The sequence below is a fragment of the Chionomys nivalis genome, chromosome 1 (genome assembly GCF_950005125.1).
Source record: "Chionomys nivalis chromosome 1, mChiNiv1.1, whole genome shotgun sequence".
NCBI classification, from domain to species: domain Eukaryota; kingdom Metazoa; phylum Chordata; class Mammalia; order Rodentia; family Cricetidae; genus Chionomys; species Chionomys nivalis.
This window is the reverse complement of record NC_080086.1, coordinates 34,881,287-34,902,752: the sequence shown is the minus strand read 5'-3', so window position 1 is coordinate 34,902,752 and position 21,466 is coordinate 34,881,287. Positions and strand designations below refer to the sequence as shown.

The 21,466-nt window shown below is 46.8% G+C and overlaps 1 protein-coding gene across 4 annotated transcripts in view; it reads left to right on the top strand.

Annotated features, from left to right (window-relative positions):
* The first annotated feature begins 336 nt into the window (after nucleotides 1-336).
* Nucleotides 337-21,466, top strand: part of Tsen2 (tRNA splicing endonuclease subunit 2) — a 47,486-nt gene continuing 26,356 nt past the window's right edge. For 2 of the 4 annotated variants that reach the window (XM_057770540.1, XM_057770518.1), the window contains exons 1-4: nucleotides 416-881; nucleotides 4,945-5,153; nucleotides 9,030-9,111; nucleotides 14,061-14,097. In XM_057770540.1, the coding sequence (XP_057626523.1) occupies nucleotides 4,965-5,153; nucleotides 9,030-9,111; nucleotides 14,061-14,097 (308 nt within the window). In that variant the 5' untranslated portion in view covers nucleotides 416-881; nucleotides 4,945-4,964. The other 2 variants (XM_057770525.1, XM_057770531.1) reach the window with 2 other exon arrangements.

Here is a 21,466-nt window from a genome sequence, read left to right as displayed (position 1 = left end):
CTGGGGAAACACAGATGCAACTCCGTGGGCTACACAGTGAGTTGCTGGCAAACCAAAGCTATACCGTGAGATTTATGTAGCCTCAAGTGAGAAAAAAAAAAAAAAAAAAAAAAAGCGGACTTGGGGGGGGGGGATTACTGTGAAGATCAAAGCGGGATATACGACTCCCGTAACCCTCCTCCATTAGATTCAGCGAGGTGGGGGGTGGGACGGAACGAACCAGCTGCTATACTGTGCGCAGGCGCGCTGCTCTGGGACGCGGCGGGTCGGCTCTGCGGCTGCGCAAACGACTGATTTTTTTTTTCTTTCTTTCTTTCTTTTGCGGCCTCACTGCTTGACGGCTGTAGCACCGCCCCCCAGGTTGCCCGGGTAACGGTGGGCGCGCGTGGTCGCGGAAGGTAAGGCTGACTGGAGACCGGGCGGTCCCATGTGTCCCCGTGTCGAGAGTGTAAGCGTCCTCGGGCGCGAGTGGGGTGGGGGCTGACTGCCACTCAGACGCCCATGGGCACAGCGTCCTGCGGGCAGCTGAGCACTCTGCTTGGCTGACAGGTGCCGGCTGCCCCAGACCCAAGCTGGTCTGCCTTGGCCCTCAGCCCGGGAGCTGTGTGTGCAGTGAGGAACACAGACGCAAATGGGTTTTCAAATGATGAGGCGCCCACGAGGGCCGAGGATGGGGCTGAGTTGGCAGCGTGTTTCAGTGCCCGGCACCGGATCAGATCGAGCGTGCTGGCCCACCTGTAATCCCAACGTTTGAGAGGTGGAGGCAAGAGGATCAGCTGTTTTTAAGGCCATCCTCAGCCACGTGTCAAGTGTGAAGTCAGTCAGGGCTACGTGTGGCCTCGTCTCAAAAATGAAAAGAAATAACTGATAAGAGATCACGGGTGAGTTTGTCATAGGGAAGCTTGTTTGGCACCGGCTCCAAGAGTGTTGGAAAACTAAATGCGCCTTCATTGCTTGTGCTTTGATTGACATTTTGGAGCATCTAAAAGGGGTTAGGCTGATCAGTGGGTGTGATGGTTCATGGTTTTGGCCCCAGCACGTGGAAGGCTGAGGCAGAAAGATCATAATGAGTTTAAAGCTAGCCAAAACTACATGGCAACACCGAAACTTGTAAATGTAAGTTAGGCTAGCAGATCAGGGAAGGATAAAGGACAGGCCTAGCTTTTGGTGGACAGAAATACGCTCTGTGGTGCTTTGACGCCAGGCATGCCCAGGTTTGGGAAGTGAAGAGGTAACAGGTACACTCAGCCCTGAGTCGCTTTGCTCACCTGTACAGGGGGACTAAGAATAATGCCCAGGCTGGGACTGTGGTGCCTTCTATAGAGAGTTTTCTTTGAATGAGCCAGGCCCTGGGTTCACACTCCAGCACTAGAAAAAAGCAAATTCCAGCCTTTCAGTCCTCCACAAGACTGACCTGGTCCTCCCAAGACATTAATGTGCATCGGACACATGAGCAATGTACTTCCACACCCCGCCTTCCTCTCTGCTTAGGCACCTACTTACTGCTGTTCTTTTGAGACAAGGTGTCACTCTACAGCCCAGGCTGGCCTGGACTCAGAACAATCCTCCTGTCTTAGTCTGAACACTAGCATTACAGGCATGGACCACCACATCAGGTCTTACCTCTTGCGTTCCCTAGTAACAGCACTGAGCAAATGGCTGAGCTCGGCTTCTTTATAGAATAAGGACAGTTCTCCAGTGCCATTTGTGTGTGTGTGTGTGTGTGTGTGTGTATGTGTGTGTGTGTGTGGCCCAGTCTGGAACCCTGGACCTGCTGACAATGGCTTCCATTGTGCCTTCACGTCGGGGTGTTCTGCCGGCGTGGCAACAGGAAGAGTTTCTCTCTCTTTTTTTAAGCTATTTTTATTTTATCCATGTGAATATTTTGCCCACGTGTGTGCTGCGCACCACATGCAAGAACAGAGCAGCCGCTTGCAGCATAACCTCTGTCAAGAAGCAGAGTGTGGCTTCTGGGTTTGCTTTTACCTTTTTCTGTGCTCTGAGACCCCTGTCCGTGGGATGGTGCCTCCCACATCCAGGGTTGGCCTTCCCATCTCAGCTTGACTAACCTGGACATGTCTGTCAGACTGACAGTCATCTAGTTACAGTGCTCTCGGGTAAGCCCTTCAGCTCCCTTCCCATGTAGCAGCCATGGTCATACATGCTGTCAGCATTATACATGTCATGCACAGAAATGCTCAGGTATGTTCATTGAGAAGCCTAAGAACTTATTTTAGTGTGCTTCTGTGTGGGACACTGTCAGTTCTAAGAAGATACATCCTGGTGATTGCTTTCATAGACTTATATACACACACCCGTATATGCTGGCATGTATGCGTGTGCCCTATGGCATGCAACACTTGAGTGTTTGTCTTCCTGAGGAGGCCAGAAGGGTGTGTCTGATACCCTGGAACTGGAGTTGCAGGTGGGTGTAAGATACCCGGTGCATGCTGGGAATTGAACCCATGGGTATCTTTGTTGCTCACGTGTTAGTTGGTCTAACTTCCTCCGTGTGTTTCCCTCTTCTTATTGCAGGTTTCTGGCTTCATGAGACATTCCCTGCAGCTCTCATCCCATCTTGGCCAAGGCTTGTCGTTTCTCTCGTTATTATTTATTATTGTTATTTTGCAGTGTCTTTCTGCCTTTATGTCTTATCTCTGCACCACAAGCATGCAATGCCCACAGAGACCAGAAAAGGGCGTTAGGTCCTTGGGACTGGAGTTAAAGATGGCGTGAGCTGCCATGTGGGTGCTGAGAATGGAACCCGAGTCCTCTAAGAGCAGCCAGTGCTCCTGCCTCATCGTTTCTTTATAATGGTCATGAAATGTTGAAGCCACCACCTCCTCAGGCTCAACTCTCCCTGGCCTAATGGATGCTAGTTTGAGGTCAGGAGCACCCACATAATCGTATTTTGTCCTTTGTGAGGGGTTATGTATGTGACCTTTAAGCTCCACATAACTTCCGAGTTTAACTCATGTGCAGACCTGACCCTAAACAGCTGCAGGTTCGAATCCCCCGCCCACCTGGTGACAGCATCTCTGTCAACCGGAGTATACACATTTGCGTGGACTGTGGTTCAGTAATGCTTCCTGCTGTTAGCTATTACCTGACAGCAGCCCTGTGTTACACCCAACTTGTTTTCGTGTGTGTTCCACACTTGTTTTATCTCCTTGGGTCTGTGTGAGACCCAGAATAGTGAGGTGTTGCCTTCAGCTTCCTTGGTTCTGGGCCTGGTTGGTGGCTGTGTGGCATCTCACGCAGACCTAGTCCATAGTGAACAGATACATTATATGCCTGAGCAGGACCCACAGAGAAGACCTGAGCTCTGGCCCCCACAGCCCCATGCTTATCCAGCACATCCTTTAGAGGCCTCACTGACGCGAATGTTCCATTGGCTGTGACGTGACATTGCTGGCACTCACTTCATAACCATCATACCCAGTGTATGTGCCAAGCACTCTTGTAGTTGGCATTTTCTTTGGACTGCCAACCAGGTCCCAAATAAAGACACAGAGACTTACTAATTATTATTGTTGTTGTTGTTTGTTTTTCGAGACAGGGTTTCTCTGTAGCTTTGGAGGCTGTCCTGGAACTAGCTCTTACAGACCAGTCTTGAACTCCACAGAGATCTGCCTGCCTCTGCCTCCCGAGTGCTGGGATTAAAGGCGTGCGCCACCAACACCCGGAGGGACTTACTAATTATGAAAGCTCAGCCTTAGCTTAGGCTTGTCCCTCTAGCTCTTTTAACTTAATTTAACCTGTTTCTGTCCCTCTACATTTTACATCAGGGCTTTTTATCTTTTCTTCATCTCTATGTCCTACTTCCCTGCTTCCTCTGTATCCAGCTGGCTGGCTCCTGGCATCTATCTCCCTATCATCTCCTTTTCTTTCTCCATAAGCCTAAATTCCTCCACCTACTTACTCTCCCTGCCCAGAAGTTCCACCTATACCTCCTTATTTGCTATTGGCCATTCATATTTTTATTAGAACAATCAGGTGCCTTGGACAGGCAAGGTAAAACAGCAACACATCTTTACATGGTTAAACAAATGTAACACAACACACTCTGTAAGCCCTGACTCTGAGGCTGGTTTCCTTACCCTTTACAGAGGAGCTAAAGCCCCGAGAGGCTGGGGGAACTTTTGCCCAAGGTTTCACATCTAAGGGGCAGCAGCTTCCTGATTTTGGTGTGTGCACTGCAGAAGCTAGCACTAGGTAGATCACAGCACAGCCAGCCTGGTTTCAGAGTTGCTGCACACACCCACTGGCATTTGGTGGAACATAATTGGCCCTTAAATCCCAGCACTTGGGAAGTAGAAGCAGGGAGTCCAGGTGGTCATCCTCACCTACATAGTGAGTTTATCAGCCTACATTACACAAGATTGTCTCAATTAAGCAAACAAAAAAATAAAAAAATAAACAGAAAACCCTGAGAACTGACTGCCCCTGGTCTTACAGTGTACCTTAAGGTCTGTCTTTGGAAGATGGAGGTCTAACTAGATTCCCCTACTGAGGACACCTTCTTGCTTGGTTTTATCTTCACGTCCCCTGGACCTCTGATTAGCAGTCCCTGGGAGTCTATGAATGCTTCTTCTTTTTTTTTTTTTTTTTTTTGGTTTTTCGAGACAGGGTTTCTCTGTGGCCTATGAATGCTTCTTGATCAGGGAAAGGAAAGTATGTTGTCCTTAAAGGCAGGAATCCTCAGGGTGTGAGGTAGGCCTTGGTGCTGCCAGCCGGTCAAGGCGACAGCACCAGCTTCTTGGAGGTCTCAGGCTCTGAGATACCCCTGGTAACCGATCTGTGCCGCCATGACCTTGTCACATGGAGTCTTCTAGTTCATTGTTTTACAGATGCTCTGCCTTCCCCCAGAGACCATATAACCGGGTTCTGGGTGTGCTAGCCCTGTTGGTCTGTGGTTATGACTGGTTCTCCTCTCTCCTCTAGAGGCCTGTTACCCTTGAAGAATGGCAGAGGCAGTCTTCCGTGCCCCGAAGAGGAAAAGAAGAGTATATGAGAGTTACGAGTCACCGCTGCCCATCCCTTTTGGTGAGGACCAAGGTTCCAGGAAGGAATTCCGAATATTCCGAGCTGAAATGATCAGCAACAACGTGGTGGTGAGGGGCGTGGAGGACATGCAGCAGCTGTACGGGAAGGTGAGCCTGGGGACGCCTCGCCACAAACCCTCATCCCAGCACCACATAGGATGAAGCCATGTATATTAAAGACAAGTAATTTACAGAAATATAATGGGTAAAACTAGAGATCCTCCCCAGTGGATTAGGGCCTGTGGGAAGTTCCCCAAGGTGTTTGCTCTCTTTCCGTCCTGGGGACTTGTTGGATGAGGACAGCCCCTAGTTCTGGTTGGAGGGAGGGCCGCTTGTTCTTCCTGGCCGCCTGGCCAGCTTACACCCGAAATAATCACACAGAAACTGTACTTATTTAAATCACTGCTTGGCCCATTAGCTCTAACGTCTTATTGGCTAACTCTTACATCTTAGTTTAACCCATCTCCATTAATCTGTGCTTCACCATGAGGTTGTGGCCTACCAGCAAAGTTTCAGCAAGTCTATCTCCGGCAGCAGATCCAAGGCATCTCTGACTCTGCCCTTCTTTCTCCCAGCATTCAGTCCAGTCCTCCCCAGCTACATAAGTTCTGCCCTATCAACAGGCCAAGGCAGTTTCTTTATTAGTTAATTGTAGTGTGGAGCGCAGGGCCCTTTGTTCCATCCCACCCGGCTAGCGTACAACCGAAATAGTCACACAAGCCGGGCGGTGGTGGCGCACGCCTTTAATCCCAGCACTCGGGAGGCAGAGGCAGGCGGATCTCTGGGAGTTCGAGGCCAGCCTGGTCTACAAGAGCTAGTTCCAGGACAGGCTCCAAAACCACAGAGAAACCCTGTCTCAAAAAAAAAAAAAAAAATAGTCACACAAAAACTGTATTCATTTAAACACTGCCTGGCCCATTAGCTCTAGCCTCTTATTGGCTAACTCTCACATCTTAATTAACCCATTTCTATTAATGTGTATCGCCACTTGACTGTGGCATGAGTCTAACCAGCATCCATCTCAGGCAGGAGAATCATGGCGTCTGCCACACTGCCTTTTTCCTCCCAGAATTCTGTTCTGTCTTCTCCACCTATCTAAGTCTGCCCTATCAAAAGGCCAAGGCAGTTTCTTTATTCAACCAATGAAGCAATACAAAGAAGGACCTCCTACACCAATTAATGATAATCACAGCACACAGAGGGGACTCCCACATCACTGGCAGTTATGGACTTAAAGTGGTAGCTGGCTTCCCCCGACCTCCCAATATACTCCCCATATCTTTTTTTTTTTTTTTTAATCACTGAGGCATTTTAAAATGCAGCCTTATGGAAAGATGGCTCAGCAGTGAAGATTCCTCTTCCAGAGGCCCTAGATCCAATCCACAGCACCAGTCTAGCCTCCAGCAGCCATTTGTAATTCCATCCAGATGATCCAGTGCCCTCTCCTGGCCTCTGAAGGCAGCAGGCATACATGGTATATATATATATCCAGGCAAAACACCATACACATGAAATTTAAAGGAATAGAATTTTTGTTTGTTTTTGTGTTTTGTTTTGTCTCTGTTTTTATTTTTTGAAACACGGTTTCTCTGTGTAGTTCTGGCTATCCTGGAACTTGCTCTATAAGCCAGGCTGGCCCTAAACTCATAGAGATCTGCCTGCCTCTGCCTCCCTAATGCTGGGATTAAAGTAACTAGCAAAAGTAACTTTTTAAGCAGTCCAGATGAGGTGTAGCTGATAGCCAAGAGTTCATGAGCATACCTTTCATTCAGTGACATTATGAACCTATAGAGTGGCTCCCTATGGCCACAGTCCAGTCTTAGAATTTGTGTGTTTGCTTTGGTGCTGGGGATTGGCCTGAGGGCCTTGTATTCCTCCTCCGAGCTGTACCTGCCAGCCCCACTGCAGTCACTCATGCCTGTGACCCCGAGCCCTGCTCCCACCCCAGGTCAGGACAACTGGAGGGCACCCTACCTCTCTTCTACCTTCTCTAGAGTTTGCAGTAAGGTCAGTGGGCTCTGGTGCGTTAAGGCCTCGCTGGTCCCTGTCTGCCTTCAGCTCACTGCTGAGGCCTTTGTTCACAGTGTGCAAGGGGGGATGAGGCTTATCATAGGCCGGGTACTTTTTAATCATCTATTATTATTTGATTTTTTTCTGCTTGTTGATAGTCAAAAGCAGGGAAAGTGTGTATTTTGAGGGAATCAGCAGGAAAGAGAAGGATACTTCCAGTCCAGAGTAGGATGTAATCCAAGACATACCTCCTGCCCCCACATCCAGTGCACTCCTGGCCACATGTGAGAAGAAGCTGGCTCTGGTGCCTTCGGGATGCCAGACACAAGCCGAAATGGTTCCACATTAGATGGGCGAGCTGGTACTGAAGTCTGTGGGGCTTGGAGATGATCTATGAGTAAAGTACATGAGGTCCTGAGTTCAGATCCCGGTACCCACGGGAAACACTCAACATTGCTGGCATGCAGACGTATGCACGCATGCACCTGCTCTCCCACGTGTGTACACATATACATGAACACCTACATACACCACACACCTCAGAGGTGGGACTGTATGAGCATTAGAGAATCAAGGAAACATGGGGCTGTTGAATAGTCCTAACAACTGAGTGTAGTGATGAGGTGAGCAAGCCTGCTTTTCGATGCCCGGTTCCCGCATGGCTAACTTTACACCCGAAATAACAACACACAAATTATATTCATTTAAACACTGCCTGGCCCATTAGCTCTAGCTTCTTACTGGCTAACTCTCACATCTTGATTAACCCATTTCTATTAATCTGTGTAGTACCACAAGATGGTGGCTTATCGGGAAAGATTCTAGCCTACATCTTGAGCCGGAGCTCATGGCGTCTTCCTCACTGCCTTCTTCCTCCCAACATTCTGTTCTGTCTACTCCGCCTATCTAAGCTGCTGTCCTACCAAAAGCCAAGGCACTTTCTTTATTAACCGATGAAAGTGACACATAGATAGAAGACCCACCTACATCATTTCCCCTTTTTCTGTTTAAACAAAAAAGAAAGGCTTTCACTTTAACATAGTAAAATTACATATAACAAAACAGTTATCAAGCAAGAATTACAGTTACAATATTTATATCTACTTTATCTTTTATCATAACTAAGGAAAACTATAACTATTTATTCTTCAACTCCATCAAAGATTCCAGAAGGATATAATATTACCTAAGTAAACAAGAAGTAAGCGACCTCTAAAACTCTAGAAATGACAGAGACATCTCGTTGCCTGGACAGTCACCCAAAGTTCCTCTGTACCATTGGGGCATCTATCTTTGGCCTTCAGGCCCATAGTATCCAGCAGACTCTTCCATGAAACAGGAAATTTCAAAGGCAGTTCAGTCACTATCTGCTGTGTCCTGCAGAATGTCTCACAGAATCTTTACTGAATCAGTAACCCCGAAAGACCATCTCACCTTTAGGCAAGTTCAGCAGTCCTCTCTCTGCGGGTTCTCTGTGTCCAGTATATGCAATAGTCCAGTCAAGAGCAGTTTCTTGCCCAAATGGCTATCAAACTCCATAAGGTACCTCTTCAACGTCCATCTTCCTCTTGAAGTAGATTGGTGCTGCCAGGAGCAGACGTGTCTCAGTGTCATGAAAAGCCCTAAGTTATTAAAACATTTAAAATACCATATTCTGTAGTCTTTGAAAGATATGAAGAATGCCTATCTAACTGATATATATTTCTGTATATCTAGAAAATCTAACTAACATTACTACAAGCTTGATTATTGATGATTATCTATATTCCAAATATAGGAAACAACCTATATTTCATAATTATACATTACATTTTTAAATGAACTACACAATCACAATACCTCAATCAAGAGCAGAAACACATATACATATAACAAAATTGACCTTAACTTTATACCAATAAAGCAAAATTTATACCAATGTAAATTATTCATATCTATATCAACTGAGCATTGACCATGTTTTCTTCTTGGAAGGGTTACTTTGGAAAAGGCATTCTTTCAAGAAGCCGTCCAAACTTCACAATCTCCAATCCTAAGCTGGCTGCCAGATGGAAAGGTAAGCCCTGCAGCTTTCGTTTGACACTTACATGTCCTGGTGAGATGGTAAGTTCTGGAAAAGAGGCACACTGACAGTGCTCCTGCCTGGAAGATCACCTACAAGATTTACATCAAAACAGGTCTTGGTTTTGTTTCAGTTTGACTAAGAATGGCTCAGTACTTAGCCCAGGCTGCCCTGAACTCAGGCTCTCCCATGTACCAGCAGACCAGGCAGGAAGGCCCTTCTGGTTCTTGGAAATGTGTTTCACATTCCTTGGAATAGTCACAAGTCCTTCTCACATACTGCCCTGAGTTCCATCCTTTGCGCCTCAGAAGACAGGAGAAAGTGTTATTCTGGCTTTTTGTTATGCCTTGCCTGGCAGGATGCTGTGTGTATGAAGTTCTGCCTGCCTGTGCTACTGTCAGAATGAGGCTGGGGTTTTATTTGCCGAGGTAGGATTTGCAATAGCCTTGACATTGTTGAACATACTGTGGGGCTGGTGGTGAGGCAGCTTGGTGGATAAAAATGCTTGCCACCAACCCTTATGACCTGAGTTAGTCAGGGTTCTCTAGAGCAACAGAATTGATAGAATGAGTGTGTGTGTGTGTGTGTGTGTGTGTGTGTGATTTATTCATATATGAATAAATCGAGTTATTAGTGTGGCTTACAGGCTATGGTCCACTAATCCAACAGTGACTGTCTGTCTCCTGACAAAAAGTCCAAGAATTCAGTAGTTCAGCCCATGATGCTTATGTCTCAGCCGGGCTTTAGTATACGTGGGAATCCTAAGGAAGTGGGCTCCAATGCCAGCGAAGGGATGCCTCAGCAGCAGGGTAGAGGAACTTGCCGGTGACAATGAAGGCTAGCAGGTGAAAAGCACAAGCTTCCTTCTTTCATGTCCTCTTAATGTAGACTGCCACCAGAAGGTGTGGCCCACATTTACAGTGGGTCTTCCCACCACAAATAATCCAATCATGAAAATTCCCTCACCCGTGTGCCCAGCTGCTTGAGTTTTAGTTAATTCCAAAAGTAGACCTCACAGACCCATATGGTGGAAGGAGTCATTACTGCAGGTTGTCCACACATGAAACGGCATGCACACACCTACACACATGAATAAATGGAGTTTAAAACTTAAAACTAATTAATGTGTATAACTCCTTAATTTACAATTCTTTTCTTCTAATACATTTTCCAAGGCATCCTCATAAATAATACCAGTAGGTTAAGACATAAAAGAACTGCCAGGCATAGTAGTATTTGCTTTTAATCCCAGCACTTGGGAGGCAGAGGCAAGTGGATCTCTGTGAGCTCAAGGCCAACCAGGGATACATAGTGAGACCCTGTCTTGAAAAATAAATTTATATAGGATTTCTTTAGAGCTAACTTCAGTACAATGGTTCTCAACCTTCCTAATGCGGCAACCCTTTATTTTTTATTATTATTTTTTTTTTTTTTTTTTTTTTTTTTTTTTTTTTTTTTTTGGTTTTTCGAGACAGGGTTTCTCTGTGGTTTTGGAGCCTGTCCTGGAACTAGCTCTTGTAGACCAGGCTGGTCTCGAACTCACAGAGATCCTCCTGCCTCTGCCTCCCAAGTGCTGGGATTAAAGGCGTGCGCCACCACTGCCCGGCTGTGGCAACCCTTTAATACAATACAGCTCCTCGTGCTGTGGTGACCCCAACCATAAAATTATTTTGTTGCTACTTCATAACTGTAATTTTACTACTGTTATGAATCATAATATTAGTACCTGATGTACAGGATATCTGACATGTGACCCCCACAGGGGTCATGTCCCACAGGTTGAGAACCGCTGGTATAGTGGCTCAGACCTATAATTCCAGCAAGTAAGCTGAGACAGGAGGATTACCAGCTAGATACCTGTCTTAACAGGGAAAAAAAAACAAGGGGTGGGGCTATAAGGTGACCCATGTAAGACACTGAGGTATTAATTCAGCAGCTGGTCAGGTCCCAAAAGCCTGACAGTGTGCTGAGTTGGTGAGGCTGTGTGTGTGTGTGTGTGCGTGCATGCGTGCGTGCACGTGCACATATGCAAACATTCATGTACCTCAGCGCTTACAAAGGGAATTTAACCATATTTAGCAAAATTATATTTGTATTTTCCCTGTAACCTAGATTTATCTTAACAATACACTGGAACAAATAGGAAGAAAAGCCTCTCTGAGGCCCTGTTTGTAATACTTTAAGAACAGAAACAACCCAGTTGAAGGAGAAGGTGTCGATTGCAAGCACTAGTGTGTTCATGTAAAGAAATACATAAGCTGGGCAGTGGTGGTGCACACCTTTAATTCCAGCACTTGGAGGCAGAGGCAGACAGATTTCTGAGTTTGGAGCCAAGCCTGGTCTGCAAAGTGAGTTTCAGGACAGCCAGGGCTGCACAGAGAAACTTGTCTTGACAAACCAAAAAGAGAAAAGAAGAAGAAAAAACAAAACAAAATGTAGATTAGAGTAAGGTTGAGGGCTTCCTGCAATGGCATTAAATGAGAGAGTAAGGCTGTGAGCTGTGGGTGATGCAAAATGGAGGCCTAAGAAGTATGTATTTGGGGGCTAAAGAGATGGCTAAGCCATCAAGAGTACTGATTGCTCCTGCAGAGGACACGGGTTCAGTTCTCGGCTCCCACATGGCCACTCACAATCTGCAGCACCAGCCCCAGGGGAGCCAGTGTCCTTTTCTGGCCTCTGCATGCACACAATGCACAGGCATTCATGCACACAAAACACTGATACACATTATTAAACAATTTTTTTAACAGCAATCCATACTTAGTATTTTTGAAGATGAAAGGGCTTGAGGAGGTAGATATTATACCTGACTTTAAAATTACACAAGTGCACATGTGTGGTTAGGTTATGCATTGTTAGTTCAACTTCTATGTTTTGTATGCCAGATGAAAAGGAAGGACAAGAACAAGCATGGTTCTGCAGTTCTGTAATCCTAGTATTTGGGAGACTGCGAGGAGGATTGTGAATTGAAGGCAGCCTAGGCTACCTGCTAATGGACCCTGTCTAAATAAATACTGGAATGAACACATAAGCCAGGCATGGTGAGACACACAGAAATCTTAGCGCTGGAGGCACTGAGACGGGAGGATTGCTGTGATTTTGAGGCACCCATGTTACATAGCAAGACGCTGTCACTCAGAGGTACAGGATTTGCCTAGTGTGTGGACATCCTGTATTCTGTCCCCATCACACAGCAAAAGCAGTGTGGTGGAGCCCAGGAGTGAGGCCAGGCCTCGCAGCTCTGCCTTGGAAAGCTCAGCAATACATTGTATATGTGTGAAACTTAAGTATTTCAAAGTAATTCTTCCTTGTAGAAATATTAGGCGCTGAGAAGATGGCTTGGCCATTAAGAGCACTTTTGTTTCCCAGGACCTAAGTTTGTTTTCCGGTCCCAACTGTCTGAGCTCCAGCTCCACGAGATTAGACTCCCTCTTCTAGGTGCTTGCCCCCTGTCCCCCACCCCAAGCCTACACACACACACACACACACTGCACATAAATAAAAATTTTAAAGTCTTTAAGCCAGTCACAGTAGTGCACACCTTTAATCCCAGTACTCTGGAGGCAGAGACAGGATGAACTCTGTGAATTCAAGGCCAGCCTGATCTACATAGAAAGTTCCAGGACAACAAAAGCTACATAATGTGACTCTGCCTCAAGATAAATAAATAAATACTTCTTTTTTGTTTTGGGTTTTTTTGGGGAGTGGGGGTTGAGGTTGTTTGTTTGTTTGTCTTTTCGAAACAGGGTTTCCCTATGTAACAACTCTGGGTGTCCTGAAACTCAATTTGTAGATCAGGCTGGCCTTGAACTCACAGAGATCCTCCTACTTCTGCCTTCCAAGTACCAGGATTAAAGCTGTGTGACACCACCACCCAACAATTTTTTTTTTAAACAATTGTCTAGGTATATCCAGTTGGTTATATAACCACCCTGATGGTACCTCTCTTAGGGAATAGTCACCTGTTGTTCAAGCCTTGTGGAAGAGACTTTGGCCATTTTCTCCTGTCAGAGTGCCTCTGCTTCATAAACTGCCCCAGAATCCATCCCTCCTCCTCAGCAGCCTCATTGCCTCCTTCCTAAACTGAAGAGCCTCCTGCCAAGCCTTCTTAACCTGCAGATGAGACTTATCTTGGTGTTCTATTGCTGTGAAGAGATGCCATGACCATAGCAACTCTTATAAAGGAAAGCATTTAAATGCGGCTGTCTTACAGTTCTGAGGTTTGGTCCGTTGTCATCATGGCAGGGAGCATGCGGGCAGACATGTTGATGGAGAGGTAGCTAAGAGTTCTACATCCATAGGCAGCAGGAAGAGAGAGAATCTGGGCTTGGAATGGACTTTTTGAAACCTCAAAGCCAGTGACACACTTTCTGTGCCACACCTCCTAATCCTTCCAAATAGCGCCACTTCCTGGTGATCAAATACAAATCTGTGAGCCTATGGGGCCATTCACATTCAGACCACCACAGTGCTGAATTTGAGAAGGGAGACAACTTTCCTCAAGGCAGAATGAGGGGGACCCAGGAGTAAAAGCAAGGCTGCTGAATAACTTGAAACACACTTTAGAAGAAAGGGCTGGTCCTACTTGGCACCCAGCAGTAGAGCTGGAGCCCCCGGCCCCATACCCCAAACTTCACCACCATCAAGGGTCTCTGCAGCCCTTCCTGCTAATCTCATACACAGGGCCCAAGTGTTCTGACGGATGAACGGTCCCCTCACATATCTGTACTTCTGAGCTGGGGCTAAGGCTCTGAGGGCCCATCTGAGCCAGCAGGAGGATGTGCGTGCAGGAGAGGGTGGCTGTCAGAACAAGTCAGCTGTGGCTGATACACATCTCTATCCAAATGTATGACGGGATCTCGAAATTACCTGTCTTTTTTAAGTGGGTTTTGTTCCCTCTAAGGAAGTCTGTCTGGAACTAATAGAACGTCTTTCTGTTCCAGGTGTGCAGACAGACATGCCTATAATCACCTCAGAGAAGTAAGTGAGGGCGACCTTGGCTCTGGTGGGGCTGGGTTAGTCTCTGTGACACAACCTGGTGCCTTTGTTTTCTCCTGACAGAGGATAATACTTGAAAACTGAGACTGAGCTTAATGTGTGGCTCAAATCCCATCTGAAATGTGTTGCTTGTTCAGGTCAGCCTCCCAGAACACCAACCGCTGCCATGTCGAGAATGTGTTATGAAGTCCAGAGACGCTGGGACTTGAGTTCTGAGTAGGCCTCCCACCCTGCCTTCTTGCTTGCTCTACACACTGTAGGGCCAGAGGGTTTCACAGAAGTCCCCATCAGCCCCTCTTAGACATTCTGGAAGCATTTCCCCTGGCTCCTCAGGCACCCGTATGATGCCCATCTAATCCCAGTGTATCCTTGTCCTGCCCATGCATTCATTACCTCTCCTGTTAATTTCTTGCCGCTATGGTCCCCTCTACTGCCCGGATGTTGGGTCGACAGCCCTTTTCTCTGTCCCATCTCTCACTTACTTGGGTTTGGAGTCAGTTCCAGGATATCAAGGCCATACCTGGCATCTCTGCACCCTGCACTTACTGGTCCCTTGATAAGACTGGGCCTAAGTGGTGGCTCATACCTGTAATCTCAGCACTGAGACAGGATTGCTCTGAGTACAAGGCCAGCTTGGTCTACATAGTGAGTTCTAGTCCAGCCTGGACTACAGGGTAAACTCCTTGTTTTGGTCAGGGTTACTGTTGCTGTGCTGAAACACCATGACCAAGCAGCTTGGGAAGGAAGGGGTTTATTTGGCTTACACTTCCACATTACTGTTCATCATGGAAGGAAGTCAGGACAGGAACTCAAACAGGACAGGAACCTGGAGGCAGAAGCTGATGCAGAGGCCATGGAGGAGTGCTGCTGACTGACTTTCTCCACATGGCTTTCTCAGCCTGCTTTCTTATAGAACCCAGGACCACCAGCCTAGGGATGGCACCGCTCACAATAGACTGGGCCCTCCCCTATCAATCACTAATTAAGAAAATGCTCTACAGACTTGCCTACAGCCCTGTCTTATGGAGGCATTTTCTTAATTGAGGTTCCCCTCTCTCAGATGATTCTAGCCTGTGTCAAATTGACATTAAAACTAGCCAGCACATCCCTTTCTCATAAAACAAAATAGGGGTCTATTCCTCCCAGCTCTTATTTTTATGCTCTAGTTCAGACCCCAGCCCCTCTGTAGAGCCTCACAATGGCAGACTCTCACAACCCTGTGCCCTGCTGGCAAGACTGTCAGGGAGGTATATATTCCCAGGTTAGGCTGGGAGTGGGACTTAGAACTTGGCAGAGCCCCCATCCCAAGAGGGCCACAGTCACTGAACTCAAAGCTAGGATTCACAAACAAGACAGCGACTGAAGATCCCTCCTCATCAGTCTTGCTGCGTAGATGACGTGAGGTCAGCCTGTCTGAGGAAGTGAGTCCCATCTCCCCGAAGACCACCCCTCAGTAGCACTACAGTGTCTGCAGCATGAGGGCCCAGCAGTGTTTCCTCTTATCATGTGTGTTACCTTCAGCTGCCAGCCCAAAGGATTGCAGACTCGGTGATGCAAAACAACAGAATGGATCTTCAGTTCTAGAAGCCAAACGACCAAAGTGCAGGTTTTTGCAGGGCTACCTCCCTCATGGGAGGCTTTTCCTGCTAATCTCAGCTTACAATGATCCTGCAGTCCTCAGTCTTCTTGACCAGTCCCTGCTTCCAACTGTGTGTGTGTGTGTGTGTGTGTGTGTGTGTGTGTGTGTGTGTATCCTTCCTTCTGTTAAGTACACCGGTCCAGATGACCTCATCCTAGATTGAAAAGATACACTAACGGACTAGCTTTCTCGTGACTAAATGGGCTCAGCTCCAGAGTGAGAGGCATTGACACACGAGAACAATAAAGCAGCTGTTCACAGAACTGATGCTAGCGCATGTTTATAAGAGGTGCTGTGCACGTGATAGATGTCTCTCTGGTCTCCTAAGTCGTCACCCAGCCCATGAAGATCCAACCCTTCAATCCTCTTGGTGTCCATGTTCTGCAGGTGAGGAACTGAACCATAGGAAGTTAAGTTCCTCAGTTGGTCACAGAGGTTGGAAGACTGTCACTCAGGGAAGTGATGATCAATTGAAGTAACATCTTGGCATCTGTTTTTGTTGTTTTTGGTTTTCCTGTGTTTCTCTGTATAACTTTGGAGTCTGTCCTGGAACTCGCTCTGTAGACCAGGCTGACCTCAAACTCCTAAAAATCTGCCTGCTTCTGCCTCCCGAGTGCTGGGATTTGAGGTCAGAATTGGGCCTTCCAGAGCTAGCTCTGGAGTGGCCCAGATAATAGACGATCAGTGGAGGAGGCATGACCGGGGCCTGAGAGGTGTGGGGTTCTTGCCACCGTGAGTGAGTTTGCTTCAAGTTCTAGCTGTCCCCCTCCCTCTGCCCTTTTCCCGTCTGCTTCCTGACACCTAACTCTTCTCTGTTCTTACCCTCTTCCAGGAGACTTTTTAAGGAGTTCAGCCAATAGGAGGATAGCACTCTGGGACCCACATGCCACACACCTAGGCTATTTGCTCTCTGTCTCTTTCATCTCTGGCCTTACTTGGGATTTCTTCCTCACAATCCTGTGGCCACTCATGTTGCAGTATTAGGACATCTGAGATATGACAAGGTGGGAGTGCGGTGGTTGTGGCATGTGGTGGAAGAGGGGAGAAGCAGAGGTGCCATGGGCTAACTCGGACTTAGAAGAGTCAGGTCCAGGGCCACATGTAGGTTTTAATACAGTGTGCACCGAGACAAACTGAGCTGTGTCTTATGCTACCCCTGAAGCCCTTGCGGCAAGAAAGCAGACGTGTAACTCCTACCCAAGAAGTGTTGCACACTTCACAAGCCTCCTCTCAGTTCACCCTGTCACAACCCCCTGAGGTGGCACCCTGAGTTTGTAGGTGAGTTCCTGAGCCTGAAAAGGGAGCGTCACACAGCATGCATGAGTCTGTGTGGAGCAAGGGTCTGATGCCACATCTGCCCTGCCCAGGGGGCTGCACAGAGTGGAGCAGAGCCGTGTGTGTTTGCTTACTCTGGCTCTGTGCAAAGGAGGGGGATGGCTGGACCTTCAGTTAAGTGGCTCTTCCTATGTGTTTTGGTTTTAGGGTTTTACTTTTTTTTTCTATGCTTTTGATTTTGTTGTTTTTTTCATATCTGAGGTCTTACCTTGTAGCGTAGGCTAGCCTAAAGCATGCAGTCTCCTTGCTTCAGCTTTCTATTTGCTGGTATAACAAACACACTTGCACCACAGTGACTAAGTCACATTTTTAAGTCAAGGAATCTACACTTGCTAGCACAAGAAAACTTCTTTCTAGATCTTTCCAGCTTTTCTACTGTGTGTGTGTGTTGGTCACTGGACCACCATGTCCCCTAATGACAAAAGGTTGTATGTAACAAGATCTCTCTGAGGCAGTAGGATAGTATCCCCAATTTTGTGGGGGAGGAAATGGAAACAAAAGCTAAGTAATCTACAGTAGTAAATGATGGAGTTCAGACTAAATCCCAAACGTGAGATTACAGATCCTCCATGTTTTATACTGTAATCCTACAGGTTTTAGAGTAGCCTTCCAGTCTTTAAAAATAAGATTCAGCCCAGCCTGGTGGTGCAGGCCCGTAATACCAGCTACTCAAAAAACCGAGGCAGAAGAATTGGCAAGTTCAAGTCCAGCCTGGGCAACTCAGAAAGATCCTGTCTCAAAAAAGGAGGGGAATAATGCCCAGTGGTAGATACTTGCCCTTGCTTGTGGCCCTAAGTCCAATCCCCAGAATACCAATAAACAAATGAGTCAAAGATTCAGTCCCAATGTACAGGGATGTACTGCTGTGTGGGGGCCAGCCTCTAGCAGCACAGACTGTGGAAGGAACCCATGGAGTCGGCGGCATAAGCTAAGACTTTTCTCTCTGAGGGGGTGGGGGAGACACACACTCGCTTGGTGGCTCTCTTCTTTACTCTCTGTTTGTTCTCATGTTCTTTCTGTGTTCTTTCTCAGTTGTATGTAGCTTATACACCCCAGCAAAGTTCTTCAGGCAATATAGGACTCACAACGTGGTTACATCCTATTTTTCAAATAAATTATTATAATGAATAATACTGGTTAAAACATGTTTTTCATATCTCCTACATGATTAAACATTATGTATTACAGGTGAAAAACATCCCAAGAACCCGCATGCATTCATATCCAAGCAACTTGTTATAAGTTAACTGTGTGGGCAAGCAAGGTGTTCTTCTCAGTTAGGTCTTTTACTGGCAGTTTGCATTTTGTGGTTACAAAGAAAGGGCCAATTACTTTATTACTTAACTTGAAAGATAATCTTAAAGGATTCACAAACCTAAACTTTTCATATATGAAAAAGAATCAACCAGCTCCTCTTTAAATCTTTAGGGTACATGCCCACCCATTAATAGCTTTTTATCAGGAGACTGAGGGCAGAAATGGGTATAAGGAATTAGCCAGCTAATGATAATGGGCTGCTTCGTTCTCATTCCCTAACCTTAACAGTTCCACATCCAACTGCGGGCCTGTCTCACGCTTTTGGTTGTCCTCTTGGGTTTTTCACCTCAGAGCTTTCCGGCAAGAACATATTAGTCTAACTTAGTTATCTTCCAAGCTTTGTTTCAGCTGTGATGCACTGCGAAACCGAACACATCGCCCAACATTAAGGTTAAAAGAATTTAAACTAGCTGGGCTACTGGAACTCAATTGCTAGTCTGTGCAGCTCCTTAGGTAAAACTCACAGGCCCTGGATGTGAAACATATCCTTGTATTTACTTTTATTCATAAAAACTCTGTATGGGCTATCATTATTATTATCAATTTAAACAGTACAGCTTAGGAAGGGGTCATCTTGACAACCCACAGATTAAAATGCCCAGTAGAATGGGATGTTTCCAGGAAATAAACTCACTATATTACAGGCAGTGGAGATCTCCCTACATCCACTCACACTAGATACCAGAGGAATATTGCAGTAACAACCATGTAAAGGCACAGCAGAAACAAAGGACATTCTGGGGTCTGTAGTCCCGTGGCCTTGCCTAAAAGAGATTCACCCATCAGAGTTACCTCTTGGTAACTGTAGGGGAATGTGTTACAGTAGTGGTATTGAGATAGCCTGACTTACTGGGAAGCCAGGATATACCTAGCCCGCAAGAGGACAGCTCTGGAGGGGTAGAGCCGCAATAGGACAGCTCAGCCCTGGAGGAAAGATGTCCTGACTATCAGGAAGCCAGGACATCTGAAACTGTGGTGCGGTGGGGGATGGTTTCCCTGCAGGATATAGTGATCCTGCTCTTCTCCTGGAGGGCCGCTATAGCTGAGGTCTGCTCTGCTCCCTTACAGGAGCGTCCTAGCAGAGTGGTCTGCTTCTTCTCCAGCCCAAGATGTTTCTTCTGTTAACTAACACTCTGCTAAAGGGAAGCCCCCTGCAGAAATGTAGCAATCTCCTCTGGCTCCCTCGAAAAGTTGTTACTTTTCTTCTGCTGGCGTTGCTCAGCCCCCTTAAGGAACGTCCTAGCAAGGATCTTCTGTTCTGCTCCACCTTGCTGATGCCCCCTAGGGAGGTCTCAGCAGGGTTTTTCAGCTCAGTCCCCTAGGAGATATCCCAGCCAGATTCTTCTGCTTTGTACTGGTGAATGAAGACTCTTGAAAAAGAGATTTATGGGCTGGAGAGATTGCTCAGTGGTTAAGAGCATTGCCTGCTCTTCCAAAGGACCTGAGTTCAATTCCTGACAACCACATGGTGGCTCACAACCATCTGTAATGAGGTCTGGTGCCCTCTTCTGGCCTGCAGACATACACACAGACAGAATATTGTATACATAATAAATAAATATTTTTTTAAAAAAAAGAAAAAAAGATTTTTTGGGAAGGAGGCGTTCAGGAGAGTGGCTGTCTGCAAGGGCAGCTCTTAACAGAAGGGGTGGGGCTGGAGAGATGGCTCAGCGGTTAAGAGCACTGACTGCTCTTCCAGAGGTCCTGAGTTCAATTCCCAGCAACCACATGGTGGCTCACAATCACCTATAATGAGATCTGGTGCCCTACAGGCAGGACACTGTATAAATAAATAAATCTTTAAAAAAAAAAAAAAACAAAACAGAAGGGGTGAAGAGGCTTATGTAGGGCTTCTTAGGGGTGGAGTTTTTCCAGGGAGATGGGATTGGTTAATTTTTCCCTACTCGGGGATTGGTCAGTTTAGCTGGTCAGGGGCAGAGATGGCTCTGACTTCATAGCCAAACTGTGTTTCTCTCACTGGTCCTTTTTAGCTTTTTGACTCTAATCTTAGGACCAGAGCATATTTCTTTCACAGGCTCTGATTCTAGGGACAAAGTGTGTTTCTTTGACACTAGTTTCAGAGCCAGCGCACATGTGTTTAGTTCTGAGTTCGGGGATAAAGATGTGTGGGATTGGTTGGCTTCCTGCTCCAGCTGTCCCTTTTACCCTGCACCAACACCACAAACTTCTTGCCCCCTGCTGCCCCTCTGACATGGCCCCGGCAGAGGTGTATGGTCATCCGTGCGTAGGAAGACCAGTGTGGACAGCTTGGGGTTCTGATGAGCCAAGGGGAAGCATACACAGGTCTTTCTGGGTGCAAAAGACAATTTGCCTCTAGATTGTATGAGGCACGACAGCTCCTGCACCCTGATATATCCAGGCATCTGAGCACACAGGTGTAATAAGGGGAGGAATGAAATTATGTGTGTCTTCTTGGTCGAGGGCAGAGCCATGGATGTTGGCTGCTGAGGTCAGCCTTCTGCTGGTCTTTGGTTGGCAGCAGGTTCTGATGTCACAGGAACACAGCCCAGCAATGTCCTGATACAGCACTGTTGTCTTCACCATAGTCTTTGTACCTTGCCAAGTGATCAGCCCTCGGAGTGTATAAATTTAATGTGTTACTATACTCTAAAGATTCTTATGGGGAATTTATTTCTCTGTGTGTAGTGGCGGCTAATCTTGAATGTCAGCTTGACACATGGGAAGAGGAAACCTCTGTTGATGGCTTCTGTCAGAATAGTCTACAGGGCATTTTCTCAACTGATGGAGGAGGGTCTAGACCACAGTGGGTGGTGCCATCCCTCTGCAAGTGGGCCTGAGCTGTATAGGAAAGCTAGCTAACCGCGAGCTAGAGAGTGAGCTGGTAAACAAAGTTGCTCCACAGCCTTTCCTTCCATTCCTGCCTCCGGGTCCTGCCTGGAGCTCCTGCCCCAGCTTCCTCATGGAGCCTATAAGCTCTAAGGGGAAATAGACCCCATCCTCCCCAAGTTGCCTTTGGTCAAAGTGTTTCATTTCAACAGAAAGCAAAGTCAAGCCGTATATAAGGCAAATCATCTTTCC